Source organism: Pelodiscus sinensis, chromosome 3, assembly GCF_049634645.1.
Source record: "Pelodiscus sinensis isolate JC-2024 chromosome 3, ASM4963464v1, whole genome shotgun sequence".
Classification (NCBI taxonomy): domain Eukaryota; kingdom Metazoa; phylum Chordata; order Testudines; family Trionychidae; genus Pelodiscus; species Pelodiscus sinensis.
Window position 1 is genome coordinate 57809552 of NC_134713.1, and position 19386 is coordinate 57828937.

General features: G+C 41.4%; 1 protein-coding gene across 7 annotated transcripts in view; it reads right to left on the reverse strand.

Annotated features, from left to right (window-relative positions):
- Positions 1 to 19386, reverse strand: part of MYO6 (myosin VI) — a 159929-nt gene that overhangs the window by 10770 nt on the left and 129773 nt on the right. For 2 of the 7 annotated variants that reach the window (XM_075923793.1, XM_075923792.1), the window contains exons 29-32: positions 13213 to 13254; positions 12528 to 12557; positions 12082 to 12120; positions 5235 to 5338 (exon numbers count right to left, since the gene is read on the reverse strand). In XM_075923793.1, the coding sequence (XP_075779908.1) occupies positions 5235 to 5338; positions 12082 to 12120; positions 12528 to 12557; positions 13213 to 13254 (215 nt within the window). The remainder of the gene's footprint in view (positions 1 to 5234; positions 5339 to 12081; positions 12121 to 12527; positions 12558 to 13212; positions 13255 to 19386) is intronic. The other 5 variants (XM_075923795.1, XM_075923794.1, XM_075923798.1 and 2 more) reach the window with 3 other exon arrangements.

A 19386-nucleotide genomic window follows, 5' to 3' on the forward strand; every position in this document is an offset into this window, starting at 1 on the left:
AGCAGCTCAGAGGGACTGGGGGTGCAGGTCTGGGCATGAGGGGATGGGAGGCACTTACTTGTCTTTCAGTCTCCCACCGCTCCCATTAGACAGAATCTGGCCAGTGGGAGTGCAGGGAAAGGCTCCAGACAGTGCGCTCACACGCTGCTGTTACCCCAGCCTGGGAGGGGGAGTGCTTCTTCCCTGCACAGCAAGACTCGGGGCACTCTCTCCATCCTTCCATAAAGCTCCGCAGAGGCCGCACCCAGAAGCAACTGCCCAGACCACAGGCCACCTCCAGTGGGAGCAAGCCGGGGAGGAGGGAGAGGGACGCATGCTGCCTCAGTGCTGTAATGTGCCATCTCAGCCAGGTTCCACAACAGCCACTTGCTGGCCCCGGGCCACTCACCCTCCTGGACAGACCCCTTCCCCAGCAGCCTGGGAGGTAGGAATGTGTCTGAGGGCAGAGAGAAGCAGGACAAAAACTTTTCCTGAAGGACCCAGAGTGACGCATGACATCACTTCTGTCATCCCACAGGAAAAATGTTCTTTAATATATAGTAAAGATAAAGATAAGCTTTATCTTCTTAAAAAAATTAGCAAATATTAATTTGATCAGCTAAAATATTAATGCATCTAGTTTGTATTTTAAATTAACTTATGTTCTATTTACTTTTGAAGCCTGAAAAATTACATTTAGAAACTTAGACTTTATAAATGCAGGGTATTATTACATGTATTCAGTTCCATTTTACTGGAATGTAAATTAATTTTAAATAATGTCATTAAGAATTTATAATACGTTACTCCTTACTGAAGTGTATAAAATTCACAGATACAACTAGAGTGTAACAGGTAACAACTTACTCATCAACTTAGCACTCGTTGAAGGTGCAAACAACTCTTTGTGTAGACTCCTATGTCAGGAAGGATGCTATCCATTGACTGATTCTTATATGCTTCGTTTTAACTACTCAATCTTCAGATAAAAGACAGAACTATGCAGCACTTTAAAGACAAGATGGTTTATTAGGTGATGAGCTTTCATGAGCCAGACCCACTTCCTCAGATCAAATTTTAGAAGAAAATTGGCAGGACCATATATACCAAAGGGATACAATCAAGAAAAAGGAAACACATTTAAAATTGACAAATCAGATTTTAGAACAGGGGTAGAGGTTGGGGGGGAGGTTAGTGTCTATGAGGGTATGTCTACACTACAATGCTATTTCGAATTAACTTAATTCGAAATAGTTAAGTCGAATTAAGGTAGTTTGAAATAACGCATCTATAAACAAAAACTATTTCGAAATAGCATATCCACACTGAGTGGATCCTGAACCAAAGTTAAGGCTGGCCGGAACCAGTGCCCGCAGGGCATCAGGATAGGACTTGGGGTACATCTAGACTACATGCCTCTGTCGCCAGAGGCATGTAGATTAGGCTACCAGGCATAGGAAAATGAAGCGGCGATTTAAATAATCGCCGCTTCATTTAAATTTACATGGCTGCCGCGCTGAGCCGACAAACAGCTGATCAGCTGTTTGTCGGCTCAGCACGGTAGTCTGGACGCGCAGGTGTCGACATCAAAGGCATTTGTCGACCACCCAGGTATACCTCATCCCAGGATCAGCTGTTTGTCGGCTCAGCGCGGCAGCCATGTAAATTTAAATGAAGCGGCGATTATTTAAATCGCCGCTTCATTTTCCTATGCCTGGTAGCCTAATCTACATGCCTCTGGCAACAGAGGCATGTAGTCTAGACGTACCCTTGGTGTGTAGGGCTGCTGCCAGAGCTCCGTGCTTAAAGGGACCCTACCCCTACCCCAGACAGACAGTTCTCAGGGTTCCCCGCTTGCTTGTCTACCTCAATGAGGGACAGCAAAGCAGTCCTGTCTTGGAGTGCCCTGAGTGCCCGCACTCGGGACACTACAGCACTCGGCCACATGGAGCCAGAGCTGCTCCTGGGCATGCCGGTGTGTCTCATGGGGTCGTTGCCATCAGCCCGGCTGCACTTGCTGCAGGCTGCCATCCGGGGGGTCCATCGGCAGGTCGTCAGGATCCAGCAGGCCCTGAAGGGAGAGCGTCCACCCTGAGAAGCCCTCAGAGCCTCCTTGGTCCTCCCCATCAGGGGCTCGTGCCCTGTTCTTCCCTCACGTCCGTCCACTTACCCCTCCCTAGCCCCCCTTCCTGATGTCAAATAAAAGACACGTATGTTCAAAAATAGAAACTGGGTTTACTGAACAAAACTGGGAGGGGAGGGGGGAGATGAACCTCTGGGGAGACTGGGAAAAGGAGGTGGGAGAGGGGAAGAGAGAGGGTGGAAAAGGGGAGGGGAAAACCTGGAAGGAGGGACCTGGAAGGGGGAAGAAGGGGGAGGGGAAGCTCTGGCTTGGGGGTCTTGCTGGACCAACCTGACTTTCATGCTAACCTGCTCCTGGGTTCGCATGTGGCCTTTGGTGGCCAGGCTGGCAGCTATCCTGCCATAGACGTCCGCATTCCTCCATCTAGTGTGGAGGTCTTGGACATTGGGGGCATCCCTGCATCCCCCCCCAAACCTGAATAAGGTCCATAATCTCCACCCTGGACCAGGAAGGCGCCCGCCTTCTCTGGCCCCTGTCAGGCTCCTGGGAGCTGGCAGACTGCTCCTGGGGAGTGGTGGAGGGCTGGCTGCCAGTGGCTTGCTGGCATGTTTGGGGCCCCGGTGGCCACTGCTGGCTCTGGGATGGCAGGCTTGGAGCTGGCACAGGCACTGTGGCCAGGGTCTACCCCTTTAATGGCTCCGGGGCTAGGGGAGAGGAGAGTAAGCTTTCCTGGTTGTGCCCAGAGTGACCAACAGGGCTCCCTGGGAAGGGCTGGAGGCCCCCTATTTCGAATTAAGTGTCTACACAGCACTTAATTCGAAATAGCTATTTCAAATTTGGTGTTACTCCTCGTAGAATGAGGTTTACCAAATTCATAATAAGGGCTCCACTATTTTGAATTTATTTCAAAATAGCAGTTTGCCTGTGTAGACTCTATTAAAGTTAATTCGAAATAACAGCTGTTATTTCGAATTAACTTTGTAGTGTAGACATACCCTGAGATAATGATACTTGGGGGTGATAATTGGGGAAGCTATCTTTACAATGGGTAAGGTAGTTAGCAGCTTTGTTAAGGCCCATTTGTAAAGTGTCAAATTTAAGCATGAATGACAACTCTGAGGTTTCCCTTTGTAGTCTGCTGCTAAAGTCTCTTTGGAGTAAGACACATGTAGTAAGGCCATTGAGACAATGCCCAGTCTGGATGAAATGACAAGAAGTTGTTTTTACTTTGTGAAACTGTCTGATGTCTGATTTGCGGGCATTAATTCTTTGGCGAAGTGTCTGAGAAGTGTGTCTAATATACAAAGCAGATGGACACTGTTGGCACATGATGGCATAAATTATATTTCTGGATGAGCAGGAATATGTGCTCTTGATCTTGTAACTGAAATGGTTAGGTCCAATGATGGTGTCAGCAGACTAAATATGTGTACAAAGCTGGCAACGGGGTTTGTTGCAAGGGAAAGTTCCAGGGTTGGTATTAGTGTGGTATGTCCTGTGGTTGTTGGTAAGAATCATCCTGAGGTTTACTGGTTGTCTATAGGAGACTATAGGTCTGTCTCCCAGAGCCTCTCAGAGTGTAGTATCCTGTTCCAGTATAGGTTGTAGGTTATTGATAATGTGTTGGATGGGTTTAAATTGGGGGCTAAAGTGATGACAAGTGGTGTTCTTTTGTTGGTTTTCTTGGGTCTATCTTGAAGTAGATGGTTTCTGGGTATTCGTCTGGCTCTTTCAATTTGTTTTTTTATTTCCCCAGGTGGGTAATTGAGGTTTACAAGGCTTGGTAGAGATCCTGAAGTTTCTGGTCTCTGTCAGTGGGATTAGAGCAGATGTGGTTGTATCTAAGGGCTTGGCTATAGACGATGGATCGTATGGTGTGTCCTGGATGGGAGCTGGAGGCATGTAGGTAACTGTATGAGTCAGTGAGTTTTCTGTAGAGACTGGTATCTAATTTACCATTGGTGATTTGTACTGTGGTGTCCAGGAAATGGATCTCTCATGTTGAATGGTCCAGGCTGAGATTGATGGTGGGGTGTAGGTTGTTAAAGTCTCAGTGGAATGCATCCAGTGTTTCTTGGCCATGGGTCCAGATCATAAAGATGTCATTGACGTAGCGTAAGTAGAGGAGGGGTAAAAGGGGACGGGATCTGAGGAAATCTTGTTCTAAGTCAGCCATAAAGATGTTAGCATACTGTGGGGCCATGCAGGTACCCACGGCTGTGCTGCTGATCTGGAGGTATAAGTTGTCCCTAAATTGGAAATAATGCGGGTGAGAACAAAGTTATATAGGTCTGCTACCAGACTGGCAGGGGTATCCTCTGGGATAGTGTTTCTATTTGCTTGTAATCCATCTTCATGTGGGATGTTGGTGTAGAGAGCTTCTACATCCATGGTAGAAAGGATGGTGTTATCAGGGAGATTATCTATGTTTTGTAGTTTTCTCATAAAGTCAGTAGTATCTCAGAAATAAATGGGAGTGTTGGTTGCGTAGGGTTTGAGAAGAGAGTCTACATAGCTGCATAATCCAGTAGTGAGTATGCCAATACCTGAAATGATGGGATGTCTAGAGTGTCCAGGTTTATGGATTTTGGGAAGCAGATGGAACAATCCTAGTCGGGGTTCAGAAGGTGTTTCTGTGTGGATTTTTTGATTGTATCCCTTTGGTATATATGGTCATGCCAATTTTCTTTCACAATTTGATCTGAGGAAGTGGGTCTGGCTCACAAAAGCTCATCACCTAATAAACCATCTTGTTAATCTTTAAAGTGCTGCATAGTCCTATCTTCTGTTTCAGCAAAACCGCTACATCTCTATTACCAATCTTGAGATACTTACTGATTCCCTCTAGCTCCCTGTCTCCCACCTGCTCCTTTTTTTCCCTACTCCCCAACCCCTCTCCTATTTATTTTGGGTCTGCACATCCTAAACTCAAAACTCTAGTCATCTGAAGAAGTGGGCTGTGCCCACGAAAGCTCATGATACCATCTACATGTTTTGTTAGTCTATAAAGTGCTACCAGATCATTTGTTATAAGAGCATCTGTCCCTCAAAGAAAAATGGCATATTTGCTCTATCTCTTGGGGAAAAGTCATTGAACTTATTTTTTCACCGAATAGCTAAATTAGTGAGTTGGAACACAACCCTTCTCCATCCCAAACAAACACAAACTTACCACAGGAAGTATTTATTGTATCACGAAGTTCTGCATATTTCCACTTACTAAGATCATGCTTCTTAGTACCAGCTGCAGCTTTTGTGGCTTGAACAGAGGGGCCCCTACAGATATAACAAAAAAAATGATCAACTTACAGAAGAGGAAGGAAAAGGTAAAGAAATATTAGAGAAAAGAGGATAAGCAGATTATTCAGAGATTATTGCACAATGCGCATTACATTGAGAAGCATTGTGTTCTGAGAGGGGAACGCAAAAAAAACCCCAAAATTCACCCCCACATTCAGCAGCATAATATATCTTTATTGTATATTGACATCACTAAAAAAAAGAAATTTCAGTAGCAGTGTAATTTAGATCCAAAATCTGACTTACCTCAAATATATTTTATATGTACTTTGTATTCTAAATGTTCAATTTGCTCATTTGCAAAGAAAATAAAATAAACAAGAAGTTAAATGTGTCAGTGTGGCTTGCTGAAAATAAGGCTGTGTGATCCACTATTCTTTTTTGCAGCACCCTTTAAACATATACTGCCACTAAAACTATGTATTGTCTTGAGGATATCAATAACAGTGATGCAGAATAAAAAGATAAAACAAGAACCAAGTGTATCTTAAATTGCACTAGTAAAACAAGGACCAGGGGAGGGAGAAAAGGGGAATAAAACTAGAAAAGAACAAAACTGAATAGGAAACACCACTATTTAAAGCATAGAGAATGAACAAAATAATGATTACTTAATCCAAATCTACAAATGTTATAGAAGAAAAAATTAATTTGACATGAAAGTAAGTTTAAAGTTTCTCACAATAACACTTACTGACAAAAATATCACCATTAAATAACATAGATGGAAAGGCCAAGAGAGGCACACCATTCCCAGAACAAGAGCCCAAAGACACAGGACAATACAGTAATCTATGTCAAACCAGGGCAAGTGATAGAAAAAGTAAATTTGACACTCAGATTGATTTTTTCAAATATATCAGTCTTCACTGTAGTATATACAAGGCATACAAATTTAACACCCTATAATACACTACAGGCTGAACATCTCCGGTCCGGGACTATCTGGTCCAGCAACATCCAGGGTCTGTCCAACACATTATCAATAAATTACAACCTATACTGGAACAGGATACTACACTCCGAGATGCTCTGGGAGACAGACCCATAGTCTCCCATAGACAACCACCTAACCTCAGGATGATTCTAACCAACAACCACAGGACATACCAAACTAATACCAATCCTGGAACTTTCCCTTGCAACAAACCCCGTTGCCAGCTTTGTCCACATATTTACTCTGCTGACACTATCATTGGACCTAACCATTTCAGTTATAAGATCAAGAACACATATTCCTGTTCATCCAGAAATATAATTTATGCCATCATGTGCCAACAGTGTCCGTCTGCTATGTATACTGGACAAACTTCTCGGACACTTTGCCAAAGAATCAATGCACACAAAACAGACAGACAGTTTCACAAAGAAAAAACAGTTTCTTGCCATTTCAACCAGAATGGGCATTGTCTCAACGACCTGATTACTTGCATCCTGCCTCAAAGAGATTTTAACCGAAGACTTCAAAGAGAAGCCTCTGAACTGTCATTCATGCTTAAATTTGACACTTTACGAATGGGCCTTAACAAAGATGCTAATTATCTTACCCATTACAAAGACAGCTTCCCCAATTATCACCTCTAATATCATTTTCTTATAGACATTAACCTCCCTCTCATCCAACCTCAGTTCTAAAATCTGATTTATCAATTTTATATATGTTCACTTTTTTTTTTTATTGTATCCCTTTGATATGTATGGTCATGCCAATTTTCTTCCACAATTTGATCTGAGGAAGTAGGTCTGGCCCATGAAAGCTCATCACCTAATAAACCATCTAGTTAGTCTTTAAAGTGCTGCATAGTCCTGTCTTTTGTTTCAGCAAGACCAGACTAACAGGCTACATATCTATTACTATTTATTTATGAAGTAAGAAGTTCTCCAAACTCAGAGGTTAATACACCAATAAAAGTAGAAAATAGAATTATATTTATTTTAATATACTAAATTAGGTAACTTCACAGAAACCACACATACATTCACTCCTCTCTCTCTCTCCCCCCCAGGATTGCTCTAGCAAGATGAAGCATCTAGTTATAATAGCCTTTGGAGCAGACAGAATACTACAAACACAAATAATCATCAAGGGGATTGAATACAACTAATGTATGCAAACATCAGACAACTCACATGTAAATGATTAACTCTAGAGTTATTCACTCTTCAAAGAAATATCAAACCTGTTGTGACCACTGTCTGTGTGCACCTATTGACTTGTAATAACAGCCCTTGATTACATATGCATTATTATACCAGTGACAAGTTTCGTACAGAAGTTATATTCTTCATCCACTAAACAATAAAAAGCTGAGATATATACGGATAAATGTCTTCAAAATGTAATTAAGAGACATAAACATAAAACATGTATAGAAAATCTCACCTGTGAAACAAAATTACCAAATGGAAGACTATTTTTAATATATATTTTAATACACTGTTAAAATATCAGCAGCATATCGGATTTTTGTTAAACATAATTTCCGCTACATAATGTCTAACCTTCCTGAACCACTAATTTGACAAATCCTAAGGATTTTCCTTATTTAGCAACATCATCCATCACTCTTAAGAATCCCCTAGGTAGTTTAGTTCAACAGAAGTAGGCCATAAGGTCTCTGGTCAAACAAGTAATCTTTAAGAAACCTTTAAGAATCTTAATCCAATTGAATGGCTTAGCCGTTCCATTATAGTACTACTCTGTGCTGATGTCACCATTTTGTTTTTTCTACATAGCTTTAAATAGCCTGGAAGCAGTAAGAACATCATCTCATTCATAGAATTAGTCTACATTGCTGTACTCAATAATCCAAATAATAAGTACGGCCCAAAGCCAGAATGACAGTTAAGTATTAAAACTCAGACTCAAAAACTTTCCTGTAACAAGAGGTTCTTCAAGATGGGTGGTCCCTGTCTGTATGCCAACTGGGGATATACACTTGTGCACTATGCACCTAAGCCCACAATTTCTTACAAGTAGCATCTGTTGGTCCCCATAAGTGCTGCAGATCTCCTTGTGCTCCCAAGTGAGGACGTAATGGGCAGTGTGAACTGATGTTTCTCCAATTTCCCATTCTTACCAATCACACTATCCACCAACTGAGGGTGGGTAGTGTAAACCAGACAGGGACCCCACATCTTGAAGAACCTACAGTTGCAGATAATCATCTCCATTTTGTCTCCAAATGATGGTCCCTACATGTATTCCTTACATAGATTAACAAGCAGAGGTGAGTTTGAGAACATAGATGTCACAGCTGCCCCCACCAGGGCAGAATGTCTCATGAGAAGATATGCCAAGCACTCCAAGTGGCTATCCTATATATCTCTAGTAGAGGTATGTGTGTCTCAGATGCAGCTGGGGTAGCTTGTTCCCTGGTAAAATGATTTATTGCTTGGGAAGGAGGCACAGAGGAGAATGCCAATTAGCATAGTAACAAAGGACAACCTGAGATCCATTTCCAAAGTCTTTAAATTTATATATGTTGAGTTCTTGATTGGTTTGCGATAGAAACAAATAGTTTAGGTGTCTAACATCCTTTGTTGCATGTAGATAAAAAACCAAAGCACTCCAGATGCCCAGAGTGCAGTCTTCCTTCCTCTTCCAATGCATACAGCTTATAAAAAAAAATGCGAGTGGATGACTTGACTCTCTTGAAATTCTGAAACTACAGGCTGCTCCTCTAAAACCCAGGATTCTCTGGTCCAGCATGACCATGGATGTTCCAGGATCAGAGAGTCCTGGCACACTGCAGGAGGGTGGGGACACAGGCGCTAGTGTGAGTCTCAGCTGGGCTGCAATGGGTGAGCCAGGAGCTGGCATGTGGTTCATTTGGACTGGGGGGAGCAGGGAGCTGGTGTGCAGCTCAGTTGGGTTGGGGTTGGAGTGTGGCAGGAAGCTGCTGCATGGTTCAGCTGTGCTGCAGGGGGAGCTAAAATTTGGGGAGAGGGGCAGCAGCTGGGGGTCCAGAAATGACCTCCCCTGAGGCAGAAAAATCCCTCATCCTGGACCACACAGGTCCAACCTAGATTCGGCCACTGCAAGATCTTTTCTTTATGGACTGTAGTTTATGGTGGGCCTGCCATGAGCACGCTCAGTTCATTCACTCTTCTGGCTGACTATTTAGTTCTCCAAAAGCTCACCTTCATGGACAGCTATGTAGACAGCAACTCAAAGAGTCTTATGGTTATGGGGGAAACATTTGGCAGATGCCGCACTTAGCGGAAATGTTAGCATCAGCCAGGCATTAGAAGCAGACTCTAGATGTAAAGGATGTAAAGGAGCAAGAGCAAGAAACAGTTTTTGAAGTCCCAGATCCCTGGGCAGAAACCCAGACTTCTTGTGGCGAAAAGTCTCTGGGCAGGAGAAAATAATGCTTTCTAATTATCAATGCTATGCTATAAAGACTGCAAAAAATAACTATACATAATTCTTAAAGGAATGAAGCAGTAAAAAAAAGAGCTGAGAGCACTAAAAATTATGATTCACACTAGAGATGTTAGTGACTAGTTAACTATCTGATAAGCAAGTGCTTATCCGATAGCTGAGTAGCCACTTAACTAGTCACTTCCAGCCCCCCCCCCCTCCCCCCTTCTCCCTTTGCTGCCTCTATCAGAGCAGGAACTGGTGCTAGGGGGAACCGGCTTTAAGTCGGTTCACCCCAGTACTGTCTCTGTTGGGGGACAGGCGAGGCAGAGGCACAGTGGGGAAACGGCATGAGTGGGGATAGCTTCAGTCACTGCTGGACCCTCCGGGGCTCTTGTACATTTAAAAAGCAGAATTACTGCAGGGAGCATGTGGCAAGCAGCGACTCAAGCAGTCCCCGCTTACCCTGTGTTCTCTGAGGCAGCTGGGGTGGGAAGGGAGAGATAGGGGACGCTGTTGGGAAGCAGCAGCTGTCCGCAAGTGTTCCAGCGGCAGCCAAGGCCACTCAGGCAGCTGCCATTGTCCGTGGCCATCCCTGGCTTCCATGAACAGGAGCTGGTACTGGAGCAAATCTGGTGCCATGGTGGCTGCTGTGAACAGAGACTGCTCCAGCACCATCCCCTGTTCAGGGTAGCCAGGAATAGCCACGGAAAGGGGGCTGCTGCCTGAGCGGCCCCCTGTCCATGGCCAGCCCTGGCCACCGCAAACAGGGATTGCTGGACTCAGCGTGAGCTGGGACTGGGCAGTCCCAGCTTTGACTCATCGCTGTTCCGCTGCATTTTAAACGTAGTAAGAACCCAGCGGCTCTTACAATATTTAAAATGCAAAGCAGCAGCACAGGTGGTTCTGGAGCCGGCTTCTGGAGCTACAGACGTTAAACCTTTTCTCGGTAACACACACGCACACACTGCCCTGACCGACGGCTGACAGCCACTCTGCACAGCAGCTCTTACTGGCTAATCGTATAGTTGATATAAATTGCTTTTTCAACATCCTTAATTCACAGCACATGGCAGTAAGAGGCACTAGAGAGAAATCAGCCTGCACTTGTCCTTTATGCCATCAACTGGGAGAACAAAGAACTGCAAAGCATGTTCAGGCCAATGGATATTTCTTATAAGAAATTTCAAACTCAGGCACATAACTCACATGTGGAATAAATATAGGGATCATCCCTCAAAGTGTTTCTAAACAATGGAATTTGACAAGTGTTTACTAAAAATACCACTTTCGGCCAAAGCTCCTGTGATGTCTTCTGGGAGCTCAGGGCACGTTAATTCTGGTAACTTAGCTCAGTATTTACATAGCTACTTTAAGCCTCCCTGCCTATGTTCCCCAGGCAATTTTAATTGGATGTGCTAATTTTCTTTTTCCCTGTTCAGAAATATTGTGTATGGTGTGTTTGTGCAAGCATCTTCTGTGCTCAATACTATCAGCACTGCAATTAAGAAATGCCTTAACAAATACATTAATCTCTTAAGATCATACACACACAGCATATCTTGTTCTGCAAAGGGCTTATTTTTAAAATGCAAAAGAAAGGAAGATTTCATGTGAATTTTAGACAGCATGTCAGAGACTGCTTTTTATCCTGGAGACTACCAAAGACAACTTTTAGTTAGTAACTCAATAAAACAGAATTATACTTCACATATACAGAAGTGTTATCCTGTATTCTCATTCATTCCTGTTTTGTCTGTGTAAAACTGCTGTATTATTATACTAAAATTGCTGCACAGACACCATCTAGCATTTTGTGTTTCAATGCTTCAGAGAGTACTACTTTTATTATTGCAACAACAAAGGAAGCCTCAAATTTTCATTTTGTTTGAAACTGAATTATGTTTGGATGTAATTTCTTATTTAAAAACTGCTTACATTTACGTTAGCATAACACTTTTGATGTTCTTAACACTATCTTGAACTTATAAGCATGCTTCCTGAAAATTTTGGAAACTTGGCAGCATCATCTCAGACACTGGAAAAAGAATACTCTTTGAAGCTCTCTCTTATCTATTTAAATTATTCAAACAGAAACCTTCAGGTGCAATTTACTGATAATTTCCTCCTGAGCATGTTTATGCAATCAAGAAAAGGTCACGGAAAAATAACTGAAAAAAGAAATCAGATAATGATTTTGAAGAGTACCGATACAGCAATTTGATCCAAAAGAAAAGGTTGATTTATTTCATTGAGTAATTAAAAATAGAATTTCATTATTTTATATAAATCAGCCAATTTCAGTTTACGATTTTGAATGATTAAATTCATTTTGGATGGTCTATTCACCCACCTAGACAAAACGTCTGACATTTCTTTGGCCATTTGTTCCCTATAAGAAAATTGATAAGTGTACGTAAGAAAAGTGCTATATTCAAATATTAATACGGTCTTTTATGACTGATAGTACATTGCATCTAAGAGAAAGCTCATGTACGAGCAGCAAACATCAACCAAATTCTGATTTATATAGTGACAATTCCTTTGTAACGTTTGCCTCTTCATACAAGCTGGTTAAAATTCATGGTATTTGCTAGATATTGAATCTATGTACACTATTTAACTTTAAACATTTCTAAAGATATAAGTGAAGAATGAGGTATGAAATATAGTAACTGATTATCATAATGTATAATAAGGCTTACATGGGAACAGATTAATAAAGATAATAGAATTCTAAAAAGAGAATTTTTACTCTAAGAAGGTACTATAAAACTCAATGAAAATAAAATGTCATACGCAGTCATTTGAGGCCTTGTTCCATTGACTCTGAAAACAGAAAATATTTAGGTTAGTTTGGCTAATTAGCTTTCTAATAATCTGAAACATCAAGAGGGCAGTCACTTCAAGTTCTCTCTCTCCCATCCTCCTTTGATTTATCACTTAGTGACTTTTATTTGATCCAGGCTCGGGATAATTAAGCCTTCCTCACCCCTTCTTTAATCTTCTGAATTTACTGATCAGAGTGAAAAGGTCAGTTTAAACTTTTTAAGATGGAGGAACAACAAACAATTTTTTTTTATGAGGAACGAACAAAAACAAAACAAAAACAAACAAACAAACGAGAGGTCGGGGAGGAATTACTGAGCACAAAAAAAAACGGATCGGGGTGGAAATTATTGAGCCATTTTGAACTCTGTTGTTCTCCGTGGCACACCTCCGTCTGCCTCACGGCACACAAGTGTGCCACAGAACACAGTTTAAGAAACACTGGGTTAGACCAAGTTAGAATAATTCAGAAAAGCCTTCCTCCATTTATAGAAGGTCATCCCAGTTCACCATGACTGTTTTACACTCTCACATTATGACCTGGAATTTACTTATTTATACATAACCAACTGATTTCATCTTTCTGAATCAAAGACTTGGGCATGCAACTGATACAATTATAGCATATTGCCAAAAAAAATTAAATAATTCTTACTTAGCAACTACTGGAACAGGCGGAGTAATTTCAGCATTCAATCTGTGAAAGGACACTTACAATTGAAATAGTTTGTCATAATATAGACCTACATATCCTGAATGTACAGAAATATAGTATCAATGGTAATCCATATTGCACACCTCATTATACAAGTATACCGATATTAAATACACATATTTAGATTTCTATCCAGAAATATGCAATGAAATAACATATCCAATATGACAGATATATCCAATAAATCCAATATAACCCAAATTAAAAAGTGTTAGTATATATTTTGGTACAAGGTATTGTAAACTAGCCAGTAAATGTCAAAAGAATATCCAATAAATCCAATATAACCCAAATTTAAAAGTGTTAGTATGTATTTTGGTACCAGGTATTGTAAACAAGCCAGTAAATGTCAAAAGAATAAGAAAACAAGATGGCAATGTATGCAGTTACTTAATCTGTAACAAGTATAATACATTATGGTCCAAAGAGGAATAAGTTAGTTTTATGATTTTACAGTGCTGTGATTTTACTCAAGCATGTATTTCAGTCACACAACACATATCCTATTTTTTCTGTGATACTTATCAAATCAAGAAGATTAATACAAAAAGGGACTAGCTAGGGACTAGCTATATAAGTCCAGCAAAGGACCCACTCTGCACCTTTAAGCGGGAGTGGAAGGGCTGGCTGGCGGAATGAAGCTAATGGTTCTTTACCCCTAGGGTGGCATGCTGAAAAAGATGAAAACTGCATAAAAGGTGCAGACTCATCACCTGGAAATGCAGGGTTTGGGTAAGGGTACAGGTCAGGGTGTGGAGCCTCCATTTTGCACAGGACAAAGCTGAGACAGGACCCACACTCCCTCCCCCTTTTTAGGTGGAAAACTTTTTAGGTGTTTGGTCAACACCCACTATGGGCATTCAACTAGCTGCCCTTTTTTAAAGGAGTCTCGAAAGGAATTTTTCCATTACCACTATATTGTCTTGACTGCGGCTGAGGTTTTCATTTCCCCATGGTGGGTTTCAGGAAGGGTTTTGCTCATGCATAGCATGATTCAACACAGGCCATACCTTGCAACTCATTATTTAAATGTAGGATAAATGGCTTGGAAAATGACTTAAAAAGAGATGTTCACTAAAGGTACAAATGGGGGGAGGAGGAGGGAGGGATCCTACTACTCGCAGGACAGAGCGCCAAACTCCCATTCTTATAGCAGGTCTTACCCCTTTCTACAATGCTTATGTCGTTGGTAAGGTACCAACAACCAATTTGTTAGAGGAACCAAAACAGGGAAAAAAAAGGGGAGTAGGTAAAGCCCCTCACCTTGGGTCTGGTAAGGTTGCTGCAATGGATTTATTGGAGGGACAGAATTGGAAAATAGAAGGGGTGGTAAAAGCCCCTTGAGTAATTATGGAATGAACCTGAGGGTTACCACAACTGTACACTATTATCTGCTGGGTAATCCCAGACATTTACTAATGAAGTTGTGGCCTGATTAAACCCATGTCAGTGTCTCCTGTCCTTCCTTTGGCATCACCAGACATTCCAACATAGAGTGTGTGTATACGGAATAAAAAAGTTGAGGCCACTGACAATGATACACTAAAGATTTTTTAGGTGATGGGGAGACAGCATGATTGGGATATTCTGGCAGCAGTCATTAGTTGCTGATTTCTCATTACAATTTATAAACTCCATATTGCATGGATAAATAAGTTACAAAAGAGGAAAAGCAACTGATTGAGCAGATGTTATTCATTTTCAACTATACAGTGACAGAACATAAATATCAGAGATAACTTCCTATGGGATAGGATGGTCAATGTGTGTAAAACACAAACAAAAATGTGCTCCTTCGAAACAGAGCATAAAAGCATATTGTTATGTGGCTTTGGTTAAAAAAAGCTCCTAGTGCTGATTATTAAGTACTCCAAAAGGATCATAGTTCTATGAAAAAAATATTTTTCCTCAGATCTCAATGCAAAAGTAAAAGAAAATTGTTTGCGGATGTGCCATGCAAAGTAATGGAAAGAAAGGCTGTGAGGCTGATGTGCTGAGGCTGAATGCATGATGCAACAGTAATTTTGAACATGGTGTGCAGGAGGGGAGAGAAAGAAAAGTAAACATTACAGCAACGTTAACCTGTGCATGTTGCTTTGTGCAATTCTACTGCCCCAAAGAAAACCACAAAAGTATTAGGCTCTGCTAAAATTTTTAACAAATATCCACTAAGCAAGAATGATCAACTTCTCTCTGAGAACTATTTCTATGCAACACTTCAAATTTTAAACCTTTTCCTGCATTCAATATGACTAAAATGCCTTGTGTGGATTTGTGTAAAAATAATTGTTTTAAACGCCGAAATAGTTGCTGAACAGTTTCAATTTAGACAGAACACAGTTTCCACAACTTTTATAAATAAGTTTTCTAGATATCTAGACACGAGCAATTAGAAATTAAATCGGTTTGTCAATACCTGAAAAAATGTTATAAGGTGGCACACTGGTTTCCTGACTGTATTTACAGCTGAAATAACCTGAGAAAGGATTCACACACAGTGGGAAATAAGATGGACAGTTTTGTGAAGTGTTGTAAAAGCTTCCTGCGCAAAAGGTTTTTTGGTTTTGTTTTTTTTTAAGCGTAGTTGCACTCACTTATACCCTGTGCCTCAATAATGTTGCTAGGATTGTCAATGTGTAGATAACTACATGATTAACTGATAAACCTAGACTTATTCATTAATCTTGTCAACTACATGCATCCTCCCCCTCTTGTTGCCTCTATATCAGAGGCAGCAAGAGGTGGGGAGAGCAGGAGCTGGTGCCCGAGAGGAGCTAGCTTAAAAGCCATCTGCATACGAGCACCAGATCCGCCTGCCCCTCCACCTCCGCACTGCTGCCTGTGATAGGCAGCACCGCAGAGGGTGACACAGGCAGGTGGAAGCAGATAAGCAGGTGGGAACTTTCAAGCAGGCTTCCCGCTCTGTGGACCTGCCTTCCCCCCCACCTTGCTGCCTCTGTAAGGGGCAGCAAGGGAGGAGTGAAGGAGTAGGCAGGAGCCAATGCTGGAGGAGCCAGCTTAAAAGACGGTTCTCCCCAGCACCAGCTCTCCAGTGCTGTTTGCTTCTCCTCTTCCCTGCGCTGTGGCTTCTGAGAGGCAGTAGTGCAGGGAGGGAGGGGAAGGTAAGCCTACCATGATGCAACCTCTGTCTGCAGTGGCCTAGGCTCACAAAGATTTCATGCAGTTACATGACTATTCAATCACATGATATCTAACATCCCTAAATGGTGCTGTGTTCCCAACCTTCACCCAGTGCATAAACGCATACATGCAATATCTTGAGATTCCTAGTGACACTACGTTGCAATATTATGCTGTTCAGACTCTTGTCCTGTGTTTTCAAACCAGGGGATTCCTTCCCCTACCACCTGAATGGATAGAGACTAGGAAAGAGAAGGTTAATCAAAGCATCCATTTCCTCTACTCATCCTATACACTTCAAAGAGCATTTCACATAGGAAAGACTGGGCTAGGCATGCTTTATGGCAGCAGGAAAGGTGGAGAAGATCAAAGCCTGTGAGAACCAATTGCATACCTCCCTGCTCCAACCCTTCTCCTCTCCCTCTTGTATGTCTTGCAAGGAAGGTTACTTGCCAACCAGTCTCCAACTTTGCTCTATATCTATCTTGCCACTAAAGGACATGTCTATTTACTCCCTGTTCAAGCTTGAGGCAGGAAAGGGTAGGGAACTAATGCTTCTATGTCCCATCCCACTTCCCTATTTGATGTTGCGATTTCAAAAATAGAGGGGATGAGGAGTCCTGTGGCACCTTCTAGACTAAAAGATTTATTGGAGCATAAGCTTTCGTGGGCAAAGACCCACTTTGTCAGATGCACGTAGTGGAAATTGCAGAGGCAGGTACATCGCTTTTGCAGATTCAGACTAACCCCTCTAATAAAAATAGAGGGGTTCCTCAAATCTTTCCTTTCAACCCAGGTGTTTCTAGTGACCTCCTACTCCTTTCCCATAGCTGTTGAAAAGCTTCACTGGCCTCATTGTTCCTTCCTTTCCTGGGAACCATGTCCCCAGCTCTGACATTTAAAAGCAAATCATCAAGAAGAACTCCAGAGGCCTTGTACCTTGTCTGAACAATTGTATGGTTTGCAGACTATCCAACTGGGACCATAACTGAATCTAAGCCACATTCTTCGCCCTTACAGGTTAAGTGAAAGTCAGGGAAATGGAAGCGCTTGAAAGAATAACTTCTATTATTGATTCAAATCTATAGAAGCTGATCTGACACAAACTTGCCCTCATCATCGCCATCATCATGTAGAGCTGCATTCCTTAATTTATTCATTTTGCATGACTATGCATGGTTTCGAAAAGTTGCTATTTGATTTGAAGAACACTGATAAAAAATACCCTATACTGTAGTTTCAGAGGGGTAGCCATGTTAGTCTGTAACCTAAACAATGAGTAGTCCTGTGGCACCTTTGAGACTAACAAAAATAAATATCATGAGCTTTTGTGGGCAAAACCCACTTCTTCAGATAACAGTCCCCCTTTTTTCTCCACTTCAGCTCATCTGAAGAAGTGGGTTTTGCCCACAAAAGCTCATGATACTATATATATTTTGGTTAGTCTCTAAGGTGCCACAGGACTACTTGTTTTTATACTGTAAAAGTAACTCAAGTAAAGGGAGCAAGATAAAGCTTACAGAACTCTGCTAGTTTATCACACGTGAATGTCCAACTGCAGGTTACAGTGGCTACTGTCAAAACATCCACATTTACCAATAGATACCAAATAACATTAATACTCAGAAAACACAGACTGAGCAATCACTGCAACATGAGGGCAGGGGACTGGACTCGATGACCTCTCGAGGTCCCTTCCAGTCCTAGTATTCTATGATTTAGTTTTTGGGTACACTGTACATTATCTACATTATTTTTCTGGTTTGTAAAATCTTTTTTCAGTATGTCATTCTAGACTAGTAAAGAAGATTTTCTAAAATAGAATTCTGGCTGACAAAGATACAAAACTGAACACACAAAACTGTTTAAGCTCCTTTTTCTTTAATTCTATTTAAAATATTGGAATAGATTTGTTACTGGGCCTTTTTGCCAATATAATCCCTTCTGTAACAATTAAGGTGCTATCTCAGTTACCCCAAACTAAACAAGGTTCATTATATTAAAAGATCCTTGTTTTATATCAACATTACCATTATCAATTTAGTGAAGTGTTATAAAAAAAGATACTTACATTGTTCTTCTGTGTCAAGTCAGGTAGGGAAAAATGCATTCAACTAACAATGAAGAACAGATTAGCAGGGCCCAGTCTCTCAGAAAGCCAAGTGGAAATTAAATCAGTTACATATATGTTAGCTGTCTGAGATATTTATTTATTAGTAAATATCCGATGCTGCTGTGTTGTACTTAGAGTATAAAATTACACACAAGTCAACATAGTACCCATGACAAAGCAAATGCTGTGATATAACTATCTAAAAACGCTTTACATCTGGATGGATTCTATCTTTTAATAGAGTGCCTACAAGGTCAACTAATATGGGCTTTTTAATACTGTCAATGCTAAATGTATGCATTTTCAATTCTGTATCTTCCCATTAAGATACAGAAGAACTACCATTGCCTTCTACTGAAGGGTTTCAGTTTCAAGAAATTAATTTGTGTTGTGCTAGTGGGATCATGTGAGTGCTAAAAAGCCAACATTGCATCACACTGGGAAATCCCAGTTTCTAATTCCAATTATCATTACACAGCCCATTGAGATTGGCTGCCACCTATGCTATAATAAAATGTGAGAAAATGTTTTTCCCCAAATGCAGTTTCCTACAGAACTGGTCATAGCTGTGTACATGTACAGGGGAGATTCAGGTTAGGACTGTAAGCACAGTCAAGACCTTGGAAATAAAAAGTGTCAAGAAAGTTTATGGAATCCCTCTTTGAAGTTTTCTAAGAATAGGTTTGAAGCTTTCTAATAGGTTAGAGTATCAGGAATTGGGATGAACGAGGTCCTGCCCAGCCTTACGTTTCTATGTGTAGCCCCGACCAATGCTGGCAAGGGGGCAGTGCCCCAAGAGAAGGGACACAGCTTGTAAACCCCCCACAGATTGATGACACCAATTTCTATGTTATTGACTT